A 25394-nucleotide genomic window follows, 5' to 3' on the forward strand; every position below is an offset into this window, starting at 1 on the left:
TGCCACCCATATCCCTCAGGTCCTAGATAGCGGTTCCCAAACACTTTAGGGCCGCTGCCCCCCAACACCCCAGTGCCTCCTACCAGATAAAAGCATTATTCAGAATAGCCGTTTGCACAACCCACGAAGAAAGATAAAAACAATAAAATTCTAAACAGCAACGGTTGCATTTATTCAAAATCCAATTAAATATACGTAGTTTAATTAACTCATGACAAAACCAATGAACCTGATCAAGTGGTATCAGCTTTTCAAAGTCTGGGAGTTTACACTGCCACCCCTTTGCCTCTTAGTGCCCCCCAGGAACAAAACCCTTCAGAGGAGGCACAGGTTTTAAGTGTCGAGGTGGAGCATTCAAGGGGCGGAGCCTAAGGTTAGCGAATAGTGAGCCACATCCATTGGTAATTCCAGGCCACCCCTGACACAACTTGTATGTTGTAGTTTTCTTAAAAAGGGGGGAGGAATTATATGTATATCCTAACCCATAAATACGATATTATCATCATAATACTAATATAAACATCTTTAGCCTACTACATTTTGTATTAAAAAGGTAAAGGTAAAGGGACCCCTGACCATTAGGTCCATTCGTGGCCAACTCTGGGGTTGCGGCACTCATCTTGCTGCATTGGCCAAGGGAGCCGGCGTACAGCTTCCGGGTCATGTGGCCAGCATGACTAAGCCTGGAAACGCCATTTACCTTCCCGCCAGAGCAGTACCAATTTATCTACTTTCACTTTGACATGCTTTTGAACTGCTAGGTGGGCAGGAGCAGGGACCGAGCAACGGGAGCTCACCCTGTTGCGGGGATTCAAACAGCCGACCTTCTGATCGGCAAGTCCTAGGCTCTGTGGTTTAACCCACAGCGCCACTCACGTCCCTTTATTGTTAGTAAAAGGTAGGTAAAGGTACCCATGCCCGTACGGGCCAGTCTTGACTCTAGGGTTGTGCGCCCATCTCACTCAAGAGGCCAGGGGCCAGCGCCGTCCGGAGACACTTCCGGGTCACGTGGCTAGCGTGACATCGCTGCTCTGGCGAGCCAGAGCCACACACGGAACGCCGTTTACCTTCCCGATAGTAAGCGGTCCCTATTTATCTACTTGCACCCGGGGGTTCTTTTGAACTGCTAGGTTGGCAGGCGCTGGGACCGAACAACGGGAGCGCACCCCGCTGCGGGGATTCAAACCGCTGACCTTTCGATCGGCAAGCCCTAGGCGCTGAGGCTTTTACCCACAGCGCCACCCGCGTCCCATTATTGTTAGTAGGTAGGTGTAAAAAGTATTCCCTGGCTTTCTAGTTTCTATCACTTGGTCCAGAGTCAATATACCTGTTTCCATTAAATTCTTCCACAGTATCATCTTTTAAGCAATTTTTTATATAGGGTTTCCCCACAGCGCAAGTTTGGCATGCGAGTATAGATCAACTTTATTTTTATTAGACAATATGTTCCATATCTTTTTTTTTTATAATAATATTTTATTAGGGTTTCCAAAAAGTTAACAACCAACAGAAATCAACAAAAATCACGAAAACAGACAACAAACATCAAAAATCCAAACAAAAAAGCAGAAAAAAGAAAAATACAAAAGAAATTTAACATAAAAAGAACACTCTTTCATACTGATAACTTTCAAAACCTTATTCTCTTTACTTCCACCCGCCTTCCCTTCTTGTATTCTATTTTAAAAATTAATTCAGCAAGATCATTGATTATTCATTTTAAACCTTTATCCCTCCCTTTATAGTCTATTTATCTTAATCGCTAGAAACCCCTTCATTTCATTTTCAGAGCCCTCAGCATTCATAAATTTTACAGTATTTTTGTAGATAGACTTTAAACTTCTTCTAGTCCTCTTCCACCTGCTCCTCTCCTTGATCTCAGATTCTGCCAGTCATTTCTGCCAGTTCCATATAGTCTATTACTTGCATCTGCCATTCTTCCAAGGTGGGTAGATCTTGCGTCTTCCAATGCTTTGCAATAAGTATTCTTGCTGCTGCTGTTGCATACATGAAAAAGGTTCTGTCCTTCTTTGACACCAATTGGCCGACTATGCCCAGGAGAAAGGCCTCTGGTTTATTCAGAAAAGTATACTTAAATACCTTTTTCAGTTCATTATAGATCATTTCCCAGAACGCCTTAATCCTTGGGCACGTCCACCAAAGGTGAAAGAATGTTCCTTCAGTTTCTTTACATTTCCAACACTTATTGTCAGGCAGATGATAAATCTTTGCAAGCTTGACTGGTGTCATGTACCACCTGTAAATCATTTTCATAATATTTTCTCTTAAGGCATTACATGCCGTAAATTTCATACCGGTGGTCCACAACCGTTCCCAGTCAGCAAACATAATATTATGACCAATGTCTTGTGCCCATTTTATCATAGCCGATTTAACAGTTTCATCCTCAGTATTCCATTTCAACAGCAAATCATACATTCTCGACAATATCTTAGCATTGGGTTCTAACAGTTCTGTTTCCAACTTTGATTTTTCCACCTGGAAGCCATTTTTACTGTCCAAATTATAGGCCTCTCTTACTTGAAAGTAATGTAACCAATCCTGCACCTTATTCTTAAGTTTCTCATAACTCTGCAATTTCCACCTGTCCCTTTCTTGTTCCAAAATTTCCGAATATCTCGGCCATTTAGATTCCATATTAAGCTTTTTCACAGCTTTAGCCTCCATTGGCGACAACCACCTAGGAGTCTTACTTTCCAACAAATCTTTGTACCTAGTCCAGACATTAAATAGTGCTTTCCTGACAATATGATTTTTAAAACCTTTATGAGCTTTAACCTTATCATATCACAAATATGCATGCCACCCAAAAGCATTGTTAAAACCCTCTAAATCTAAAATGTCAGTGTTCTCAAGAAGTAGCCATTCCTTCAGCCAGCAAAAAGCTGCTGCTTCATAATATAACTTAAAGTCCGGCAGGGCAACCCCCCCCCCCTCTATTCTTAGTATCGGTAAGGATTTTGTATTTTATTCTGGGCTTTTTGCCCTGCCAGACAAATCTTGAAATTTCTTTTTGCCACTTCTTGAAACAGTCCATCTTGTCAATGATTTGTAACGTCTGAAACAAAAATAACATTCTTGGCAATACATTCATTTTGATAACCACAATTCTACCCAATAAGGAAAGCTTCAAGTTTGTCCAAATTTCAAGATCTTTTTTCACTTCTGACCAACACTTCTCATAATTATCTTTAAATAGATTAACATTTTTGAAGTCATATTCACCCCTAGGTATTTCACTTTTTTCACCAATGATAAACCTGTTTCCCCCTGAAACCTTTCCTTCTCAGTCGATGTTAAATTCTTCTCCAAAACCATAGTTTTCGATTTATTCAATTTAAAACCTGCCACATGACCAAATTCTTGTATTATTTCCAAAGCTCTTTTAGTACTGGGAATTGGCTCCTGTAATGTCAGTACTAGGTCATCTGCATATGCTTTAAGTTTATACTGTTTAACTCCGACCTGTATACCCTGAATCTGTTGGTCCCTTCTAATCATGTTCAGCAAAACCTCCAGGACTGAAATAAAAAGCAGAGGGGAAATTGGGCAGCCTTGTCGTGTCCCTTTCAATATGTTCCATATCTTTTAAACTGACTTAGTTCTTTCTAGAGTCACCTGGGATTTCAAATATTTTGATCCTAGTACAGTGGTACCTCTGGATACGAACAGGATCCATTCCAGAGCCCCGTTCACATCCAGAAGCGAACGCAACCTGCACATGCGCAGGTCGTGACTCGCCACTTCCGCGCATGCACGTGACGTCATTTTGACCGTCTGCACATGCGCGAACGGCAAAACCTGGAAGTTCCGTTACTTCCGGGTTGCTGCGGAGTGCAACCCAAAAGCGCTCAACCTGAAGCACATTTAACCCGAGGTATGACTGTATTCTCCAGCCCACCAAAGGTGCTGTATGTGCATATTCTAAGGTCACCCACATGGGAAAATTAAGACCAACAATGAGTTTCCAGTATTTAATACATAACAGTAGATATGTATAATGTAGATAAATATAAAGGCATTTCCTAAACAGCGAGTTTATCATTTGAAAACATGAGATATAGAAACTGCAAGTCCTCTCAAAATATAAATTAATCTGGGAACTATATTCATTTTGAGAACATTCCGCCTTCTCCAAAGGGTAAGGCTCAATGACTTCTGTATATCAATACAGTGGTACCTCGCAAGACGAATGCCTCGCAAGACAAAAAACTCACTAGACAAAAGGGTTTTTTGTTTTTTGAGCTGCTTCGCAAGACGATTTTCCCTATGGGCTTGCTTCGCAAGACAGAAACGTCTTGCAAGTTTGTTTCCTTTTTCTTAACACCGTTAATACAGTTGCGACTTGACTTCGAGGAGCAACTCATAGAACGCGGTGTGGTAGCCTTTTTTGAGGTTTTTAAAGACTTTGGTGATTTTTGAAGCTTTTCCAAAACTTTCCCGACACCGTACTTCGCAATACGAAAAAAATCACAAGACGACAAAACTCGCGAAACGAATTAATTTCGTCTTGCGAGGCACCACTGTATATGAAGAAATCTCTTTTATTATTTTCTTTATATTAAGTTTGACTTATTTTTTTTATCTCTTGGTATTAAGCTGCCTAGATATTGTAGAGATTTGGAACAAATCTGGAATTGATATTCCTTGAAGTAATGTGCAATCAGATTTTGGCCTACTGGCATCAATTCCGATTGGACCAATTAACAGAATAATAGAATAGAATAACCTGATATTGTACCAAAAGCATCTATCATTTGAAATAAGCAATAAAACTAGTTTATATTTAAATGTATGGTGAACTACTCTGTGAAACTCAGTGTTGTCTCATGGTGAAAGCCAAGCGTTCGAAGCAGATATTAAAAAGCAATGGCGAGATAGGACATCCTTGTTTGGTTCCTCAGGCCTGAGGAAAGGTGGCAGAGAGATTACCATTCTCTTTGACTCTTGACATAGGTGCTTCATAGATTACTTTAATCCCTTTTAAAATATCCAAAGGAAATTCAAATTTAAGTAAAGCTACTTCCATGTACTGTTTACGGATTTTGTCAAAAGCCTTTTCAGCATCTAGCGATATAATTACAAACTGGTCTTTATCTCTATTTTGATCTACCAAATCCACCACTAATCTAATATTATCTGCAGTTTGTCTCACTTTTATAATGCCGGTCTGGTCACCCTTGACTGGCTATTACCTGATGAATTTGCTAGAGTCCTTCCAAAAGTGTCCAAAGCTCTTGGAAAAAATCCTCCATAAACTTAGTTGCTTGAGCCCGAGTAGGAGAATTGGTAACCCCATTACTATCCATGAGAGTTAAGATTCCAAAATAGTGAGGCTTTTACTTGAGTTCTTTTCACACAAGACAAGATGCATGTTCTCCCTCTGCTGCTGGCTTTCTAGCTGTGGCCTTGAAGCACACTCCTCCGATCCTCTCCCTGGAGCTGATCCTGCCTTCCCTTCCTGACAGCTGGGGACCTGAGCACTAAGGAAGTTCTCTGGCTGGTGCGGGGGTCAGTTTCCCTTGGATAGAACACCCATGTACCACTCAAAGACTTTTCATTCTTCCACTCTCACTTCTCCTCTTCAGCAGTGCAATGCAGCAGCAGCAGCAGCAAAAAAAAAAGCTGATCCTATTCTGGGCTGCAACAAGTTCCCTCTCCTTTCTCCTCCTTCTTAAAAGTTTCTGCCCCATGTGTCTCCTTAGCATGAACAGAAAGTTCCTGTCTCGGGACTATTTTGGACTCTTGGCACCCTTCCCAGGAAAGGGGAATGAAAGCAGTTCAGCATGTCCAAAGATGCTGCAGCTGAATGAGATAAAAGTCAGTTCTCAGGCTTGAGTATTCTTGGCAATGACAGAGCCTATTCATTAACTTTTTGAAGCCTTCTCGTACCGATAAAGGAATAACATTTTTCCTATGCATCTTGTGAGAAAAGCAGAGAAGAACAGAGAAAAGCTGTTTTGGATTTTTTTTTTAGAAGACAAAAGGAATTTTGGACAGTTTTGACGCCTGGGGTGATTATTGGGGGGGGGGGGGTTGACTTCGGGCCTAGGTGGGGTCACCTGTCCTCACCTCCTTCATTCCTTTGATGATATTTCCCCAGTCTTGCAGTTCTGGAAGACTGGTCCGCTGTATGAATTATTTGCTGGGAAGTGAGATGGGCGCTTCGAATGAAGCTCTTTCCACATTCTGAGTGTCCCAGTGTCCAAGTATCCCAGTGTCCAAGTGTTCCAGGGTCATGGAGAAAAAGCAGTAAAACAACTCCCACGCCCCCCCTGCGATGTTTCCTGAACAAATTGGAAAGACGCCACGAAAGTAGATGATTGAGGATTTAAAACCTGGTGAAAAATAGACTCCAAACACTTATGTGAAGTTGCCTGACCGTCCCCCATGGCTTAGGAAAAGTAGAACTGTGACTACCCAAGCCAAACTGTGCTCAGTATGGCAGCAAGTACAAGTTAAAAAAAACCCACCAGTCTTGTCAGTCCCAGGAGAAAAGGAGGAAGGAGTAATTTGGCCCCCTCCAACCTACTCACCAATTGCACCCGTTGCTGCACAAGGGTTGCCAAATCTGGGAGCAGGCGAAGGGTGAGGGCACTGGTCCTTTCCCCCTGCCCAGAAGAACACAGGTCCTTCCCCCCTTGCACAGGCTAAGGATCCCCAACTCCCAAGAAAAGAGGATGAGGAGAAAGGGGAGGGAACTGGAAGGGAAATATATGCTCTGTGCAAATGGCTGTGAACTCATGCTTGTTTTGTGAACTATCACACTTGCTCCTTCTACCACTTCATGGATGGTAGAAATAAAGCTTTTTCTCCAAAACTATTCCTTGAGTGTCTGTTGACTCCCATTTTCCCTTTCCCGGGCGCAATATTTTTTCCCACCCGAGGGCAAAGCCTCATAAGGCTTCAGGGTCACCTGTCCTCACCTCCTTCAGTTCCTTTGATGATATTTCCCCAGTCTTGCAGTTCTGGAAGACTGGTCCACTGTATGAATTATTTGCTGGTAAGTGAGATGGGCGCTTCGAATGAAGCTCTTTCCACATTCTGAGCACTGGTATCATTTGTCCCCTGTGTGAATTCTTTGATGGACGGACAGCTGGGTGCTCTGACTGAACCTTTTTTTACATTCAAAGCACTCATACGGTTTCTCCCCTGTATGAATTCTTTGATGGGGAGTGAGACTGTCCTTCCAAGCGAAGCTCTTTCCACATTCCATGCACTGATATGGTTTGTCCTTGCTGTGAGTTCTTTGATGCGAACTGAGATGGGAGTACCGACTGAAGCTCTTTCTACATTACAAGCACTGAAATGGCTTCTCCCCTGTATGGATTCTTTGATGCCGCATGAGACCAGTTCTCTGACCGAATCTCTTCCCACATTCCAAGCACTCAAAGGGCTTCTCCCCTGTATGGATTCTTTGATGCCGCATGAGAACAATTCTCTGACCGAATCTCTTCCCACATTCCAAGCACTCAAAGGGCTTCTCACCTGTATGGATTCTTTGATGCCGCATGAGAACAATTCTCTCACTGAATCTCTTCCCACATTCCAAGCACTCAAAGGGCTTCTCCCCTGTATGGATTCTTTGATGCCGCATAAGAGATGCTTGACGAGTGAAGCTCTTCCCACATTCCAAGCACTCAAACAGCTTCTCCCCTGTATGGATTCTTTGATGGTGCATGAGACCTGCTCTATGAGTGAAGCTCTTCCCACATTCCAAGCACTCAAAGGGCTTCTCCCCTGTATGGATTCTTTGATGGGACACGAGACCTGCTCTTTGAATGAAGCTCTTCCCACATTCCAAGCACTCAAAGGGCTTCTCCCCTGTATGAATTTTTTGATGTGAAGTCAGACAATCCTTCCGGCTAAAGCTCTTCCCACATTCCATGCACTGATATGCTTTCTTCTCGCTGTGACTTCTTTCATGTGAAGTGAGACTGCTCTTCTGACTGAAGCTTTTTCCACATTCCAAGCACTGATACGGTTTTTCCCCTGTATGAATTCTTTGATGGGAAGTGAGAATTTCCTTCCGAATGAAGCTCTTTCCACATTCCAAGCACTGATATGGTTTCTCCCCTGTATGAGTTTTTTGATGGGATGTGAGACTTCCTTTGTGGATGAAGCTCTTTCCACATTCCAAACACTGATATGGTTTCTCTCCAGTATGAATTATTTTATGGCCTGTGAGACTACTTTTCTGGATGAAGCTCTTTCCACATTCCAAACACTGATATGGTTTCTCCCCTGTATGAATTCTTTGATGGGTTTTGAGATGGGTGCTTTGACTGAACCTCTTTCCACATTCCAAGCACTGATATAATTTCTCCCCTGTATGAATTCTTTGATGGGAAGTCAGATTGTCCTCCCGGGTGAAGCTCCTTCCACATTCCAAACACTGATATGGTTTCTCTCCACTATGAATTCTTTGATGAAGAGTGAAATTATGCTTCTGACTGAAGCTCTTTCCACATTCCAAGCACTTATAGGGTTTCTCCACGCTGTGAGTTCTTTGATGGACTGTGAGACTTATCTTCTGGATGAAGCTCTTTCCACATTCCAAGCACTGATATGGTTTCTCCCCTGTATGAATTCTTTGATGAAGAGTGAGATTATCCTTCCGAATGAAGCTCTTTCCACATTCCAAGCACTGATAGGGTTTCTCCACGCTGTGAGTTCTTTTATGGAAATGGAGATAGGATTTCCGAATGAAGCTCTTTCCACATTCCAAGCACTGGTATGGTTTCTCCCCTGTATGAATTCTTTGATGATGATTGAGATTATCCTTCCGACTGAAGCTCTTTCCACATTCCAAGCACTGATATGGTTTCTCCCCTGTATGAATTCTTTGATGGTCTGTGAAACTTATCTTCTGGATGAAGCTCTTTCCACATTCCAAGCACTGATATGGTTTCTCCCCTGTATGAATTCTTTCATGGGCTGTTCGATTGACCTTCCAGGCGAAGCTCTTTCCACATTCCAAGCACTTATAGGGTTTCTCCACGCTGTGAGTTCTTTTATGGGAACGGAGATTCGATTTCCGAATGAAGCTCTTTCCACATTCCAAGCACTGATATGGTTTCTCCCCTGTATGAATTCTTCTGAAGCTTTCTATACGCTCCAAATATTGATACCGCTTCTCCATTGTGTAGATTTGGTCTCCCTCATTCTTCCTTTCTGATTCATCACCATCTGCAACAAAAAAGAAACGGATCACAGCCTCAGGGACTGAATTTCAAAAAGAATTCCAAAAGAGATATTGTAATCCAAAAAGCAGCCTTACCAAGAGAATCCATGATCCCACGATTCTCCTCCATTACTGCCTTATACAGAGCTCTTTGGTCAGGATCCAGCAACTCCCATTCCTCATCTGTGAAATGAACAGCTACATCTTCAAAGCACACCAGACCCTAAAATAAAAAGGGAAAGGTCCCCTTCTTAGACAACGTACAGATTATCTACTACACATTGCTCTGTTGTTTTCTGCCTGTTCATTGCTGTTTTGTTTTAATGTAATTGTTTTGCTGTACATTTTTATTATGGATGCATATTTTAATGTTTTAACAAAACTGTTTTTTTGTGTGTATTTTAATGACTGGTATTAAGCTTTTGGGGGAATGAATGGAGTGCCACATGGTGATCTTCAAATACCGTATTTTTCTCTCTATAACGCGCACATTTTTTCTCCTACAAAGTAAGGGGAAATGTCTGTGCGTGTTATTGAGCGAATGTGTGGTCCCTGGAGCCGACTGGCCCGAGTGCAGGGGCAAAAATCAGGCAAAAATCAGATCGCGCGGAGGAGGGAAGGCTGCAGAAGCGAAGCTGCTGCTTTCCTGCATTCTGCCTCAGGGTCTTACTGCCCACCCACTTCTGTTTTCGGTTGCTGTGTTTGCTCAAACGCAACAAAGAGCAGGGAAATCCCCTGCCCTCCTGGCAAGCAGAGGGAAAAGGAAAGGATCGCGTCCTTCCTTCTAATTCCTTCCTAGTCACACTGCGCGCAGGCTCCAGCCCACCCGGCTCAGGTTCCGTCGGCTAGGAGTGCAGCCGACAGCCACCACCTCCTCCTCTCCGTGCTCCGGTGCTGCGTCCAGCATTCTAGGGACTCGCAGGCAGCCGGAAAACATGCAGGTTGGAGAGGGGGGGGGAAGGCTGACTTGGGAGGGGGGAACTTTTGCCTTCCTTTCCTCCCTCCCGTTAAGCCGCTCTCCTGCATTGTTAGCCAGCTGCTTCTCCGCACACCCCTCTCGTACTCCTTGTCCCTTCTGTTTTTCCTTCCCTCCCCACTTAAAACGTGGTTACAAAGCACGGATCCACATGGATCCTCAGGATCTTTGCATTGGGTCACTCCAAATTCACCATCAGATCACATAGCATGTTCATGGCTACAGCCTGCACCAAAAAAACCACGCACCCACTGTTGCCTGGGGCTGCAATGGTGCAAAAACGTGGTTACAAGCATGGATCCACATGGATCCTCAGGATCTTTGCATTTGGTCACCCCAAATTCACCATCAGATCACATAGCATGTCCATGGCTACAGCCTGCACCAAAAAAACCACGCACCCACTGTTGCCTGGGGCTGCAATGGTGCAAAACCGTGGTTACAAAGCACAGATCCACATGGATTCTCAGGATTTTTGCATTGGGCTACCCCAAACTCACCATCAAATCACATGTCTGTGGCCACAGCATGAAGCACAAAAATGATACATCCACTATTTCTTTCAGAATTTTTTTTCTTGTTTTCCTCCTCTAAAAACTACGTGCGTGTTATGGTCAGGTGTGTGTTATAGAGCGAAAAATACGGTAATTCTCTCTGCTCATCGATTCCAGTTTCCCAGATGGAAGGATCCTCTCTTTGCTTTCCCCATCTACTGTTCTGGAGGTGGGGGGAACCTTCACAATGCATTAAAGTCAACTTCAGGGGGTACTGCGGGTCACGGGGAGGGGAATGAGGGGAAAGGTGAATTCTGGCCACTGTTTTTATGATTTGTCAACTGCTTAGAAGCCTATTTCAGCATTAAATGTTAAATCTGTAAATAAAACTGCAACTACTGATAAATAATAGTGGTACCTCGTATTACATACGCTTCAGGTTAAAGACTCCGCTAACCCAGAAATAGTGCTTCAGGTTAAGAACTTTGCTTCAGGATAAGAACAGAAATCGTGCTCCAGCAGTGCAGTGGCAGCAGGAGGCCCCATTAGCTAAAGTGGTGCTTCAGGTTAAGAACAGTTTCAGGTTAAGAATGGACCTCCAGAACGAATTAAGTACGTAACCAGAGGTACCACTGTATTAGCAACATTCAGGAGGCTAGTCAACGTGAGGTGATTGTTCACCATTCTCAGAACATAAGGCTCCTGCAATGGCCTTTACAGCCAAGAGAAGGAGGAGAGAGATTCATTGGGGACTCTTTCACCACAATCCTTCATTCTCCCTACCTGATCTGGTTCCATGGCTGCTGCTTCTCTGCCTTCATGCAAAGATGGATAAGCATCTCTTGCCAGCATCATTCTGTCACCTGCGAGAGACAAAGGTAAGTGGCAGGCCATTTTCACATGCTCCTCTTAGAGGTGAAGCAGTGCATCTCTAACTACAGGTGGGCCTGTAAAAAAGTCTCACCTACTGAGTGCATTTTGACATTTGTATCTTAGCTAGGTAAAAATACTTTCCCCCACTTTGGGCTCTTGGCCCCTAGTGTCCTCCCCAAAATGTTGGGGGGGGAACCCACAGATTAGTGGCAAAATCTACAGAATGTGTGACCAAATGGGGAAAAACCCTCCTTCCTCCTTACCCAGTGGTCTCTCTTTGGTCTCCAATGGAGTCTTCTCTGCCTCACAGGAATCCAGGCCCGTTTCTGCAAAGATAATCTTTCCCTGAAAGGGCAGAAGGGATTGGAAGCAGAGAATGGAGACAAACATTAGAAAAGGACTGGGAGAGGCAAAAGCTTTAGGGGTATCCGATATCATTCCTTGGAGGCTTTCCAAAAAAGGTTGGGGGATTAAGAGAGAATTTTGGGATACTCTCCCTCCTTTTCGGAGCCCCTTGGGAATATCTAGAGGCAAGTCTCTCTCACCTGCTTTCTCTCCTCTGCCTGACTCAGGAGGAAACCTTCGGCCAGGGCCACCGCCTGGGAACTGGTCTCCGCTCCACATTCCCTCACCCAGCTCTCCATCTCTGGCGGAAGGACAGCCAGGAACTGTTCCAAGATCACCAGGTCCAGCATCTCAGCTTTCGTGTGCCTTTCTGGCTTCAGCCACTGACAGTCAAGGTGGTAGAGTCGGCTGCAAACCTCTCGGGGTCCTTTGGCCTCCTGGTAGCTGAACTGCCTGAAATTTTGTCTTTGCACTACTGAGCTGAAGGTGTTCTCCTCACCCTGGATCTTCAGCAGACAGTTTCCCCAGATTCCACCGCTGCTCCCAGTTTGGATGGCATGGCCTCTTCCTGCTTCAGGGCCAGCGGATTCTGGCTCATCCATCTGGGCTCTGTGGAATCCCCCAAGAGATCGGAAGAAAGGTCTTGGTCCTACTACCAAGTTCTGTCTGTCCTAAGTAGAGGGCTTTGCAAATCCTACAAAGCAAATACATTGTTCTGTTATGAAATTGATACACAACCAAGAAAAAAAAAAGATTCCCGGAATCTTATTAGGAACCAGGGCTGGACTGCAACACAGCCCAGACTCTGAACTTTCTTTTTCAAAAAAGGAAAAGGAGAAGCCGGCGTCCAGCCCTACTAGACGTTACTATGCAAAATGTGCAGGAAACATAGGGAAGGTCTGAAAAATGAATCGGCCTAGTTGCTCCTGCCTTTCAGTGTTTTCAGTCAATGAAAGAAGACAGAACTGTGATTGACAAGTGAGTCATTTGTACAAGTGTAATTGTGACACTAGGCTAGGGCCTCTGCAGCCGCTGCAACCTTCCAACAGTTTGACCTCACGCCCAAAGGCACACTCTCCCCTTTTCTCCTGAGACAAATGGATGCCAACCAACCAACCAACCCACCGTGGGATACTCAAGAGCTGCTCTCCCTCCCTCCCACAGTTCAGTGACCACTTCCTTCCTGCTTCTGTCCCATTTTCTAGCCACTTGGAATGTGCAAAGTTCTCAAGACAAACTGCTGGGGTGGAATCCCTTTTTCTTAGGTCTGAGGGCCAAAGGATAGCACTATAAACAAGTGAGAAGGGCTCACATTCCTCCTATGATTGTAAATAATTTTTTTGGGTAAGTGCCCCTTTCCAGCTCCGGCCAGCTTGCCCACCACTGTCCCCTTGGAGCAGAGATGACATGGCCAGGGAACTCTCTGCTGTGGATCAGAGAGGATCATCGCAATGCCCTCTAAGTGGAACTGCTCTTGAGGATGGTTCAGAATCTGCTCCAGATTGTTGGCTGGGCTCCCTTTCTTTAGGAAGGGCATTTATTTCCCCCTTTTTTCTCCAAGGAGCATCCATGGGTCTACCCCATCTCATTGAATCCCTCCCATTACAAGCCCTGACAACACATTTAATTCCTGTTTTAAAACAGCTGCATTGGTGGTCCCTTCATTTCCAGGTCCAATTCAAAGTTCTCACAGGAGTATAATATAATAATAGGAATTTATTATTTACCCCCCACCCATCTGGCTGGGTTTCCCCAGCCCCTCTGGGAGGCTCCCAACCAAATATTAAAAACACAATACAGCATTAAACATTAAACAAATAACCCAGAGATGCATTTTCAATAAAAGGACACATTCCGGATTTACCCCGCCTCCTCCAAGCAGGAAGGGAGCCCCCACTCCTGCAGGGAGGCACTGACCCCTCCCTGGCCCAGCCAGCCCCCCCTCCCTGCTCTTTCTCATCCTCCCAGAGGGGCTCAGACTGATCCCAGCACTCAGTCCGCATCCTCCAGCCTGACGGACTGGAACTCCACAGGACTAGACTGGGCTCTGGCCCCCCAGGAGACTCCTCGGCTATTGCAGCAAACTCAGGTCTGGGGGGATGAAAGCCATGGTTTCCCCACAAAGCGGTGAGCAGCCTTTGCTATAATCATCATCATCATCATCATCTATTTGTACCCCGCCTATCTGGCTGGGTTTCCCCAGCCACTCTTGGCGGCTTCCAACAAAATATTAAAATACTGCAATACATCAAACATTAAAAGCTTCCCTAAAGAGGGCTGCCTTCAGATGTCTTCTAAAAGTCTGGTAGTTGTTCTCTTTGACATCTGGTGGGAGGGCGTTCCACAGGGCGGGCGCCACCACCGAGAAGGCCCTCTGCCTGGTTCCCTGTAACTTGCCTTCTTGCAGTGAGGGAACCGCCAGAAGGCCCTTGGCGCTGGACCTCAGTGTCCGGGCAGAACGATGGGGGTGGCGACGCTCCTTCAGGTATACTGGGCCGAGGCCGTTTAGGGCTTTAAAGGTCAGCACTAACACTTTGAATTGTGCTCGGAAACGTACTGGGAGCCAATGCAGGTCTTTCAAGACCGGTGTTATATGGTCTTGGCGGCCGCTCTCAGTCACCAGTCTAGCTGCCGCATTCTGGATTAGTTGTAGTTTCCGAGTCACCTTCAAAGGTAGCCCCACGTAGAGCGCATTGCAGTAGTCCAAGCGGGAGATAACCAGAGCATGCACCACTCTGGCGAGACAGTCTGTGGGCAGGGAGGGTCTCATCCTGTGTACCAGATGAAGCTGGGAGACAGCTGCCCTGGACACAGAATTGACCTGCGCCTCCATGGTCAGCTGTGAGTTCAAAATGACTCCCAGGCTGCGCACCTGGTCCTTCAGGGACAGAGTTACCCCATTCAGGACCAAGGAATCCCCCACACCAGCCCGCTCCCTGTCCCCCAGAAACAGTACTTCTGTCTTGTCAGGATTCAACCTCAATCTGTTAGCCGCCACTTTGCTGTAAAGGAAGAACAGGCTTGCAGCCCTCCTGCAAAACCACCCGCACCCTGGATTGGCAGGGAGCAAGGAGGGGGCGCAGGACCCTGGGGGGGGCGCATGATCTGAACACGGCCCCCCTGCAGCCCTGGGACCCCCTTCTCCCCCAAAGGGAGGAGCGAGAGAGGAGACTCACCAGATTGCAGCAGGAGCCCCCCAGGCAGCGAAGCTTGCAAAGGAGACACACAAAACATCCACCGCCCGCCCCCCCCTTGCAGGAAGTGACTCGGAGGGAGGGACTTTGGTTCTGGAAGACCCGCCCCCCTTCTGTCCTCTCCTCTCTAGGAATTCGGCTCAGTTCCTTTTAACCCTTGGCAAGCCGAGCTCCCCAAGCTCATCCCCACCCCCCTCTCTCTGCGTTTTCTTCCTCCAGAGCCGGAGCGCAGGAGGAGCCCCGCACATTGCTGCCCCCCCCAGATGCTGTGTTTTGGGGGATCTGAGCTGGTCTCTCCCTTGGTCTGAAAGAGCAGGATAAGCTTGCAGGGGAAGCGTGCCCCCCCCGGCTGCATCTCCTTTCGTCCCCATCCTTGCCTCCTGCTTGGCTGTAGCCAAAACCAGACAAGAAGGAACCAGATCCCACGTGCAGCTGAGCCCCGTTCACGGGTCGCCCTTCCCCGCAAGGCTGCGGGCCTGGCGAGTTGAAGGGTGGGGGGGTGGAAGGGGGGGTGTAGGGGGAGTCCCAGCCCTTCAAGGCAGCGTCCCTGTCCCACCCCCTTCCTTCCTTCCAGTCTCCTGGGGGCCTGATCCTGGCTGCGATGCTTAGAGTGTTTGTTGTGGGGGAGGAAGGGAAAGGAGAATGTGAGCCGCTTTGAGACTCCTTAAAGGGAGTGAAAGGCGGGATATCAAATCCAAACTCTTCTTCTTCTTCTTCTTTGTCAGGTGGGGATGTGCGCGTGAGTGGGGGGGGGGGGGGCTGAGCAGAAAGGAAGGATGCAAGCAAGCAAGCGGAGAAGCCTTTTCCTGCTGCCTGATCCCCCCCCCCCCCCGCCGCCCTCCATCGGCTGGGAAGACGTCGTGGCCCTTGCCTCTGGACCGGGGCGACTGTAAAGGATGATAGGAGGGGCAGAGGGGGGAATTTGGCAAAGGACGCAGAGTAAGGGCTGCAAAAAAGAGGGGAATCTAGTCTTTTCTGGGAGTGAGCTAGTTTACGGGATAGTTAAAAAGAGAGGGCACTGTACAAAAATGGGGATCTAGCGGGGGGGGGTGCTGTTGGGGCTCCATGCAGCCTTAAAGTTAGGGAGATCAGATTGGGGAGCTGGGAGGGGAAGCGGTTTCCTCCGAGGTGTGGCCCGTCCCAGGTGAAGCCCGAGTCTCTGCACCTCCTTCTTTGAAGCCCAGGAAGACACCTCTGCTACTGTAATCCACTGGTCTACAGATGCCTCAGAGGGTTGAGACCCTGGGGAGATGTCCTGAGGGTCTGAAGTCCCAGGTCCTAGATTGCGGTTCCCAAACATTTTTGGGCCGCAGCCCCCTCCCAACACCCCTAGTGCCTCTTACCACATAAAAGCATTATTCAGAATAGCTGTTTGCACAATCCACTAAGAAAGATAAAAGCACAATAAAATTCTAAACAGCAACGGTTGCACATTTATTCAAAATCCAATCAAATATACAGTGGTACCTCGGGTTAAGTACTTAATTCATTCCGGAGGTCCGTTCTTAACCTGAAGCACCACTTTAGCTAATGGGGCCTCCTGCTGCTTCCGCGCCGCCAGAGCACGATTTCTGTTCTCATCCTGAAGCAAAGTTCTTAACCTGAAACACTATTTCTGGGTTAGCGGAGTCTGTAACCTGAAGCGTATGTAACCTGAAGCATATGTAACCCAATGCACCACTCTACATAGTTTAATTAATTCATGACAAAACCAATGAACTTGATCAAGTGGTATCAGCTTTTCAAAGTCTGGGAGTTGTGTACACTGCCACCCTTTGCCTCTTAGTGCCCCCCAGGAACAAAACCCTTCAGGGGGGGTGTCGCCCATTTTGGGGATGACTGTCCTAGAGGAGGCACAGGTTTTAAGTGTCGAGGTGGAGCATTCAAGGGGCGGAGCCTAAGGTTAGCGAATAGTGAGCCACATCCATTGGTAATTCCAGGCCACCCCTGAAACAACTTTCTATGTTGTTTTTTTTTAAAAAAGGGGGGGGGCTTATATGTATATCCTAACCCATAAATATGATATTATTATTATCATAATACTAATGTAAACATCTTTAGCCTACTACATTTTGTGTTAATTTGTTCCAAATATTGTCATATTTACAAGCAGAGTCTACGTCTGTAAGCAGTCTGTCCATAAATTGCAACTGCTCTCAATCCGCTGATTAAAGGAGATCATGTCTTTGTTCTTCCAGTTCATCAATAGCAGTCACTGAGCTACCATTTTCGTTGTCCCGTTAACTTGCATATAGTAGGTATCTAGTTCACAAAAATATTCTCTGCTGCAAATTTTAGTTTCTTCTGATCGGCCATAATTATACAAACCAGCATTTTCTCCCAAAACCTAGTACTGTAAGTATATAAAAAGGTAAAGGTAGGTAAAGGACCCCTGGATAGTTAGGTCCAGTCAAAGACAACTATGGGGTGCGGCGCTCATCTAGCTTCAGGCTGAGGGAGCTGGTTTTTGTCTGCAGTCAGCTTTTCTGGGTCTTGTGGCCAGAATGACTGAACCGCTTCTGGAGCAACGGAACACCATGACGGAAGCCAGAGCACACGGAAACGCCCTTTACCTTCCCGCCGCAGTGGTACCTCTTTATCTACATGCACCAGTATGCTTTCAAACAGCTAGGTTGGCAGAAGCTGGGACAGAACAATAGGAGCTCACCGCTGTCAAGTGGATTTGAACCACCAGCCTTCTGAATGGCAAGCCCAAGAGACTATAAACCAATGTTTCAGGGAGACATTGTCCTTACCACTTCTCCAGCATAATGCAACCTTAGCAAATCCTTTTTATACAGACCTCTATGTGGAGTCCAATAGATTCTAAAATAAGTTCCCACTGTGCAGGTAATATTGACATTTCTCTGACTGAAGCTCCTTCCACATTCAAAGCACTGCTTTGGTTTCTCCCTTTAAGAATCATTTGGTGGACTGTGAGGGTGGCACTATGACTGAACTTTTTTCCACATTCAAAGCACTGATACGGTTTCTCCCCTTTATGAATTCTTCGATGGGAAGTGAGACTTTCCTTCTTGGTGAAACTCTTCTCACATTTTGAGAACTGATATGCTTTGTCCAATGTGTGAATTATTTGATGGGAAGTGAGAGTTACTTTATGGGTGAAGCTTTCCCCACTTTTTTTTTTTAAATCGCTGTATGTATTATTTGATGCACCTTAAGGACAGCACTCTGACTGAAGCTTTATCCACATTCCGAGAACTGGTATCATTTGTCCCCTATGTGAATTCTTTGATGGACCAAGAGCTTGGCGCTATGACTGAACCTTTTTTTACATTCAAAGCACTGATACGGTTTCTCCCCTGTATGAGTTCTTTCATGGGAAGTGAGACTTCCCTTCTGGGTGAAGCTCTTTCCACATTCCATGCACGAATAAGGTTTCTCCTTGCTATGAGTTCTTTTATGGGAATTGAGATGTGAGTTCCGACTGAAGCTCTTTCCACATTCCAAGCACTGAAATGGCTTCTCCCCTGTATGAATTTTTTTATGGGAAGTGAGAGATAATTTAATGGTGAAGCTCTTTCCACATTCTATGCACTGAAATGGCTTCTCTCCTGTATGAACTCTTTGATGGTTCTTAAGGCTAGCACTGTGACTGAAGCTCTTTCCACATTCCAAGCACTGAAATGGCTTCTCACCTGTATGGATTCTTTGATGGGACAAGAGACCTGCTCTCTGACTGAATCTCTTCCCACATTCCAAGCACGAAAATGGCTTCTCCCCTGTATGAATTCTTTGATGGAAAGTGAGATTTAATTTCTTGGTGAAGCTCTTCCCACATTCCAAACACTGAAATGGCGTCTCCCCTGTATGAATTATTTGATGCGCTTTAAGGTTGACACCCTGAGTGAAGCTCTTTCCACATTCTAAGCACTTATATGGTTTCTCCTCACTGTGAGTTATTTGATGGGAACTGAGATAAGATTTCCGACTGAAGCTTTTTCCACATTCCAAGCACTGATATGGTTTCTCCCCTTTATGAGTTCTTTGATGAGAAGTAAGAATTTCCTTCTGAGTGAAGCTCTTTCCACATTCTAAGCACTGATATGGTTTCTCCCCTGTATGAGTCCTTTGATGTAAAGTCAGACTAGTCTTCCAACTGAAGCTCCTTCCACATTCCAAGCACTTATACGGTTTTTCCCCTGTATGAATTCTTTGATGGAAAGTCAGATTTTCCTTCCGGGTGAAGCTCTTTCCACATTCCAAACACTGAAATGCCTTTTCTGCCGTATGAGTTGTTTGATGGGATGTGAGATGGACCCTCTGACTGAACCTCTTTCCACATTCCAAACACTGATATGGTTTCTCTCCAGTATGAATTCTTTTATGGGACCTGAGACCTGTGCTCTGACTGAAGCTCCTTCCACATTCCAAGCACTGATATGGTTTCTCCTGCGTATGAATTCTTAGATGAAGAGTGAGACTATCCTTCCGACTGAAGCTCTTCCCACATTCCAAGCACTGATAGGATTTCTTCCTAAAGAGATTTCTTTGGAGGGGAGTGGAATGGGAGCTCTGACTTAAGCTCTCTATACACTCCAAATATGTATATCGCTTCTCCGTTGTGTAGACTTTGTCATGGTCTGCCTTGTTCTTCATTTCCGAAACATCACCATCTGTAACAAAGAGAGAAACAGATCACAGCTTTAGTTAGAAAGGCAGCCCTCAATTATTGAACAATGCTAATTAATCCTTGGGACAGAGGAAGAACTGAAGGGAATTAAATGTAAGGTCTTACTACAAGCTTCACGGCTTTTGTTGACAGGCATTAATGAACATATTTATGGGAACCTGAGTGTCAGGAGTGGGGCAGCAATAAATCACACCGAGTAAGTGAAGTTAACTCTTTATGAGAAGAAACAGGCTGCTCAGAAGTGTCAGGCTTCACGATCACAGCAACACTGCTCAGCAGGCCTTGCCCCAATGACTAGGATTCTATGATTCCAACATCAGTCATCTTTTTGGTGAATCAAAAACTAACAGAAGCTACTTCAACTTCCCGAACGTCTCTAAAGCCTGAATTTCAAAACCTAAGCAGTTCAGACCAGCCAGATCATGATTTTTAAAAGCAAAACTGGAGGAAGAATATTCACAGACAAAACAGTAGCTAACTCTCCAGTGAGGCTGTCAGAACCCCAGATGCTGTGGCTGTTGTTGTTTAGCTCCATTAAAACACTTGAGGTTCATCTCATAGAGATCCATACTGAATTTCAAAAGAGATATTGTAATCCAAAAGGCAGTCTTACTGAGAGAGTCCATGAGCTCACGATTCTCCTCCATGACTTCCTTATGCAGAGCTTTCTGGTCAGGATCCAGCAACGCCCATTCCTCGTCTGTGAAATGAACAGCTACATCTTCAAAGCACACCAGACCCTAAAATAAAAAGGGAAAGGTCCCCTTCTTAGACAACGTACAGATTATCTACTACACATTGCTCTGGTGTTTTCTGCCTGGCTGCCCCACCTCATAGCCTCTTTGCCTGCACTGCTCCTCCTCCCTACCTGATCTGGTTCCAGAGCTGATGTTTCTCCTCTGCCTCCATGCAAAGATGGAAGAAGAGGTCTTGGCAGCATCATTCTGCCACCTGTGAGAGACAAAGGGAAGTGGCAGGCCATTAGCACATGTTTTTCTTCGAGGTGAAGCAGTGCACCTCTAACTACAGATGGGCCTTAGAAAAAGTCTCACCTACTGAATGAATTTTGACAGTTGTATTTAAAAATACATGTCCCTCATTTGAGATCTGGGACCCAGGTGTCCTCCCCAAAAGATGAAAATAACCCACAATGGATTAGTTTCCAAATCCACAGAATGTGACCGAATGGAGAAAAAAAATCCTTCCTCCTCACCCAGCGGCCTCTCTCTCCTGACCAACGGAGTCCTCTCTGCCTCACAGGAATCCAGGCCCATTTCTGCAAAAATAATCGTTTCCTGAAAGGGCAAAAAGGATTGGAAGCAGAGAATGGAGAGAAAGATAAGAAAAGGAACGGGAGAGGCAAAAGCTTTAGGGATATCAGATATCATTCCTTGGAGGCTTTCCAAAAAATATTGGGGGATTAAGAGAGAATTTTGGGATACTCTCCCTCCTGTTAAGTGACCCCTGGAAATATCCAGTGGACAGTTTCTCTCACCTGCTGCTCTGCCTGCTTCCTCTCCTCTGCCTGACTCAGGAGGAAACCTTCGGCCAGGGCCACCGCCTGGGAACTGGTCTCCGCTCCACATTCCCTCACCCAGCTCTCCATCTCTGGCGGAAGGACAGCCAGGAACTGCTCCAAGATCACCAGGTCCAGCATCTCAGCTTTTGTATGCCTTTCTGGCTTCAGCCACCGATGGTCAAGGTGGTAGAGTCGGCTGCAAACCTCTCGAGGTCCTTTGGCCTCCTGGAAGCAGAACTGCCTCAACTGCTGGCTCTGCACATCTGAGCTGAGAGTGTCCTCCTCACCCAGGATCTTCCGCATGGAGCTTTCCCAGAATCCTTCACTGCTCCCAGTTTGGATGGCATGGCCTCTTCCTGCTTCAGGGCCAGCTGAGTCTTGCTCATCCATCTGGGCTCTCAGGAAGCCTCCAAGAGATCAGAAGAAAGCCCTTGTTTTTCTGCCCAGTTCCGTCTGTCCTAAATTGAGGCGTTTGCAAATCCTACAAAGCAAATATTATTCTGTTATGAAACAGATACACGGTCAAGAGAATAAAAAGGTTTCCTGAGAAAGTGTGGGTGAATCTTGCTGGGAACCAGGGCTGGACTGAAACATAGCCCAGACTCTGAACTTTCTTTTTCCAAAACGGAAAAGGACAAGCCAGCATCTAGGCCAGACATCCCCTCCAGATGTTTTGGGACTACAACACCCATCATCCCTAGCTAGCAGGACCAGTGGTCAGGGATGGTGGGAATTGTAGTGCCAAAACATCTGGAGGGCTGAATTTGGGGGTGTCTGATCTAGGCCTTCTAGAAGGGAAATTACCATGCAAAATTTGCAGGAAACAGGGAATTTCTGTTGAACGAATCTGCCTGGTTGCTCCTGCCTTTCAGTGTTTTCAGTCAAAGAATGAAGTCAGAACTGTGACTGACAAGTGTGTCATTTCTACGAGTGTAATTTTGACATTAGGCTATAGCCTCTGGAGCCACAGCTGGCGCAGTTTGATCTCGCCCCCAAAGGCACGCTCTCCCATTGTCTCCTGAGACAAGACGGATACCAACCATCCCTGGGGTCCTCAAGCGTTGCTCTCTGTCCCATCCCCACTTCAGGGCCCATTTCCTTCCTGCTTCCGTCTCATTTCCTAGCACCTGGAATCTGCAAAGTTCTCACGGCAGACTACTGGGGTGGGATCCCTTTGTCTTACCTATCTAGCCACCCCCTGGGGGGCCAAAGGAAAGCACTAAAAAGTGAGTCAAGAAGGGCTCACATTCCTACTGGGATTGTAAGGGACCATTTCCAGCTCCGGCTACTTTGCCAGCCACAGCCCCCTTGGGGCAGAGAAGACGTGGCCAGGGTATTCCATGCTCAAGATGACATGGGGTTATTGCAATGTCCTCTATGTGGAACTGCCCTTGAAGAAAACTGGCTCAAAATGCGGTGGCCAGATTAGTGGCTGGGTCCCCTTTCTTTATAAACAGCATTTCTATCCCATATTTTCTCCAAGGAGCTCAAGGTGGCCTCCATGGGTCGACCCTGTCAGGCTTGCGCTCTCTCTCTCTCTCTCTCTCTCTCTCTCTCTCTCTCTCTCTCCCTCTCTCTCTCACACACACACACCATGACATTGGCCATTTACTTCATATTTATTAGTCCATCACAAGCCCCAGTTGGAGCTCAGCAATTTCAGTCCTCGCTGGAGGATGGAGTTGCCCGGACTGGGCCCCTCCTCTTCCTTCCCCAACAAGGAAGCCCCCACCCGCGTTTTTGTACAATCCTGGCCAGCCTGCGAGTTTGGGGCGATTCCACCCTCCTTACTTCCTCCAAGTCTGAATCACTATCAGAACTGGCAAGTTGCCTTCTGTCCCTCTGGCTCTCTCTTTAGTTTTTTCTCTGTGTCCAGAGACCAAGGGACTGCTGCTCCCTGCTTCTTCTCCCTCCCCTCTGAATTCCAGCCTTATCTGTTCTCACTCTGTGCCTGCTTTCATTTCCTGTCAGTGAAGCAACGTAGCTGACATACACCTGCTCATGGAATCCCTCTCATTACAACCCTTGAGAGCACATTTAATTTCTGTTTTAAAAAGCTGAACTGGCTGCCATTCATTTCGGAGCCCAGCGCAAGGTGCTCACATGAGTGCTTCACTTTGGCCCCAAATATCTGAAGAGGCACCTCCTTTCCTACAGACCCTCCTGAGTGTGAAGGTTGGTCAAAAGAACCTCTTGGTAGGCTCTTTTCTTAAAAATAATAATAAAAAAATTGTATACATATTCAATTACAATGTTTACACATTCCAATCCATATAACCATACAATAATAATCACTGACTTCCCTTCCCCTCTTCCATAGTTCTGTTTAAATATCCATTACAACTGCATGTTCTGATTGCTCCTTATATTTTATCCCCCCCCCCCTTTCACTATACAGTGGTACCTCGGTTAGTGAACTTAATTCGAAGTCCGTTCTTAAACCAAAACCATTCTTAAACCAAGGTGCGCTTTCTCTAATGAGGCCTCCCACCACCTGTGCCCTTCCACCGTTCGGCTTCCGTTCTTAGACCGAAGTAAAGTTCGCAAACCGGAAAACTACCTCTGGTTTTGCGGAGTTCGTATACCGAATAGTTTGTAAACAAGGCTGTTCTTAAATGGAGGTACCACTGTATCTTCATATATTTTAAACTGCTGAATTTACTCTCACTCTGCTGACATTTTGACCTGTTTGCAGTGATTCCTCAGATATTCTAAAAAAATTCCCACTCTTCTTTAAAAACTCCATCTTCCTGTTCCCTTATTCTATTTGTTAATCTACATATTCCATCAATTTCATCTGCTATTCCTCCTCTGGTTAGTATTGTTTCCTCTTTCTATTTTGGAGCATATGGCATTCGGGCTGCCATACTTACTGTATGTAGAGAAACAGATTATTTTGATCTGTGGGAACATCTGTTCCTAGTATTCTTAATAAAATGGTTCTGGACTTTTAATAAAGGTCTTTTTAAACATTTATTTCATTTAATTATATATCATCTCTCATAAATCTTTGGCTGATTTACATGTCCACCACATATGATAAAATGTATCTTCCATTTCTCAATGCTTCCAACAGGGACCTGATTCTGATCTATACATTTTTGCTAGATTACTTGGTGCTAGGTACCACCTATATATCATCTTTGTCCTTTTTCCACATTCCCGCCCCCCACTCAATTCTATGTTATGTCCTACATCTCTCACCCAGGGTATCATAGCGGATTTAACCAACTCATCCTTTGTTTCCCACTCCAACAATAATTTATACATTCTACAAATTATTATTTTTTCTGTAATATCTCTGTTCCCTTTCAAATTGTGAACTTTGGAGCCATGAAACCATATTCCTTATCCACGTTAAAGATTCCGTTTAGTTGATAACAGTGAAAACAGTCTGTCACCGCACAGCTAACATCTTCGGGCTTCTTCTCTCTTGCTTTGTAAAGTTCAATAATTCTCTATATGTTGCCCATGTTCCATCTTTTCATGGATATTGCTTCAGCAGGTGAGAGCCAAAGTGGTGCCTTCCTTTCAAGCAGGTTTTTAATGTTTGTCCCCTACAAATTCTTCCTAACTACCGTATTTTTCGTCCCATAGGACACTCCGTCCCATAGGACGCACCTAGTTTTTTTGGGGGGAAATAAAGGAAAAAAATGTTTCCTTTATTTCCCCCCCCCCAAAAAAAAAGCAGGTCAGGGAAACCGAACCAGCGCCTCCCTGCTGTCCCCCGAGCTTGTGGGGCTGGCCGATGTCTGCCCGGCGCGCGGGGCGCTCTGCGCCTCACGCACTGGGTGGCAGGCTGCTATCCGCAGCGTGGGGAGCCCTGCGGGGAACTCCTGCAAGGCTCCCCACGCTACGGATGTCTGCCCGGCGCGGGGGGGGCCCTCTGCTTCAGGGCTCCCCTCGCGCTGGGTGGCAGGCTGCTATCCGCAGCCTAGACATCCCTGCGGGACCTCCCACAGGGCTGCCTAGGCTGCGGATGTGTTCCCGAAGCGCCGGGCACTCTGCTTTCAGGGCGCCCAACGCTCCGGGAAGCAGGCTGCTATCCGCAGCCTAGACAGCCCTGCGGGACCTCCCACAGGGCTGCCTAGGCTGCGGATGTGTTCCCGAAGCACCGGGCACTCTGCTTTCAGG

General features: G+C 46.1%; 1 protein-coding gene across 8 annotated transcripts in view; it reads right to left on the minus strand.

Annotated features, from left to right (window-relative positions):
* Nucleotides 1-3981: 3981 nt before the first annotated feature.
* The window catches only part of LOC310689274 (uncharacterized protein), a 44136-nt gene continuing 22723 nt past the window's right edge, over nt 3982-25394 (minus strand). For 2 of the 8 annotated variants that reach the window (XM_083466755.1, XM_083466754.1), the window contains exons 2-6: nt 21237-21741; nt 20955-21036; nt 20610-20692; nt 9302-9428; nt 3982-9210 (exon numbers count right to left, since the gene is read on the minus strand). In XM_083466755.1, coding sequence (XP_083322881.1) covers nt 7316-9210; nt 9302-9428; nt 20610-20692; nt 20955-21036; nt 21237-21650 — 2601 coding nt within the window. In that variant the 5' untranslated portion in view covers nt 21651-21741 and the 3' untranslated portion in view covers nt 3982-7315. Of the gene's footprint in view, nt 9211-9301; nt 9429-11458; nt 11539-11811; nt 11894-12093; nt 12588-15069; nt 15606-16497; nt 19725-20354; nt 20482-20609; nt 20693-20954; nt 21037-21236; nt 24833-25394 lie in introns of those variants that run through there. The other 6 variants (XM_083466758.1, XM_083466759.1, XM_083466756.1 and 3 more) reach the window with 6 other exon arrangements.

The sequence above is a fragment of the Podarcis liolepis genome (genome assembly GCF_965112155.1).
Source record: "Podarcis liolepis genome assembly, chromosome: 12".
NCBI lineage: Eukaryota > Metazoa > Chordata > Lepidosauria > Squamata > Lacertidae > Podarcis > Podarcis liolepis.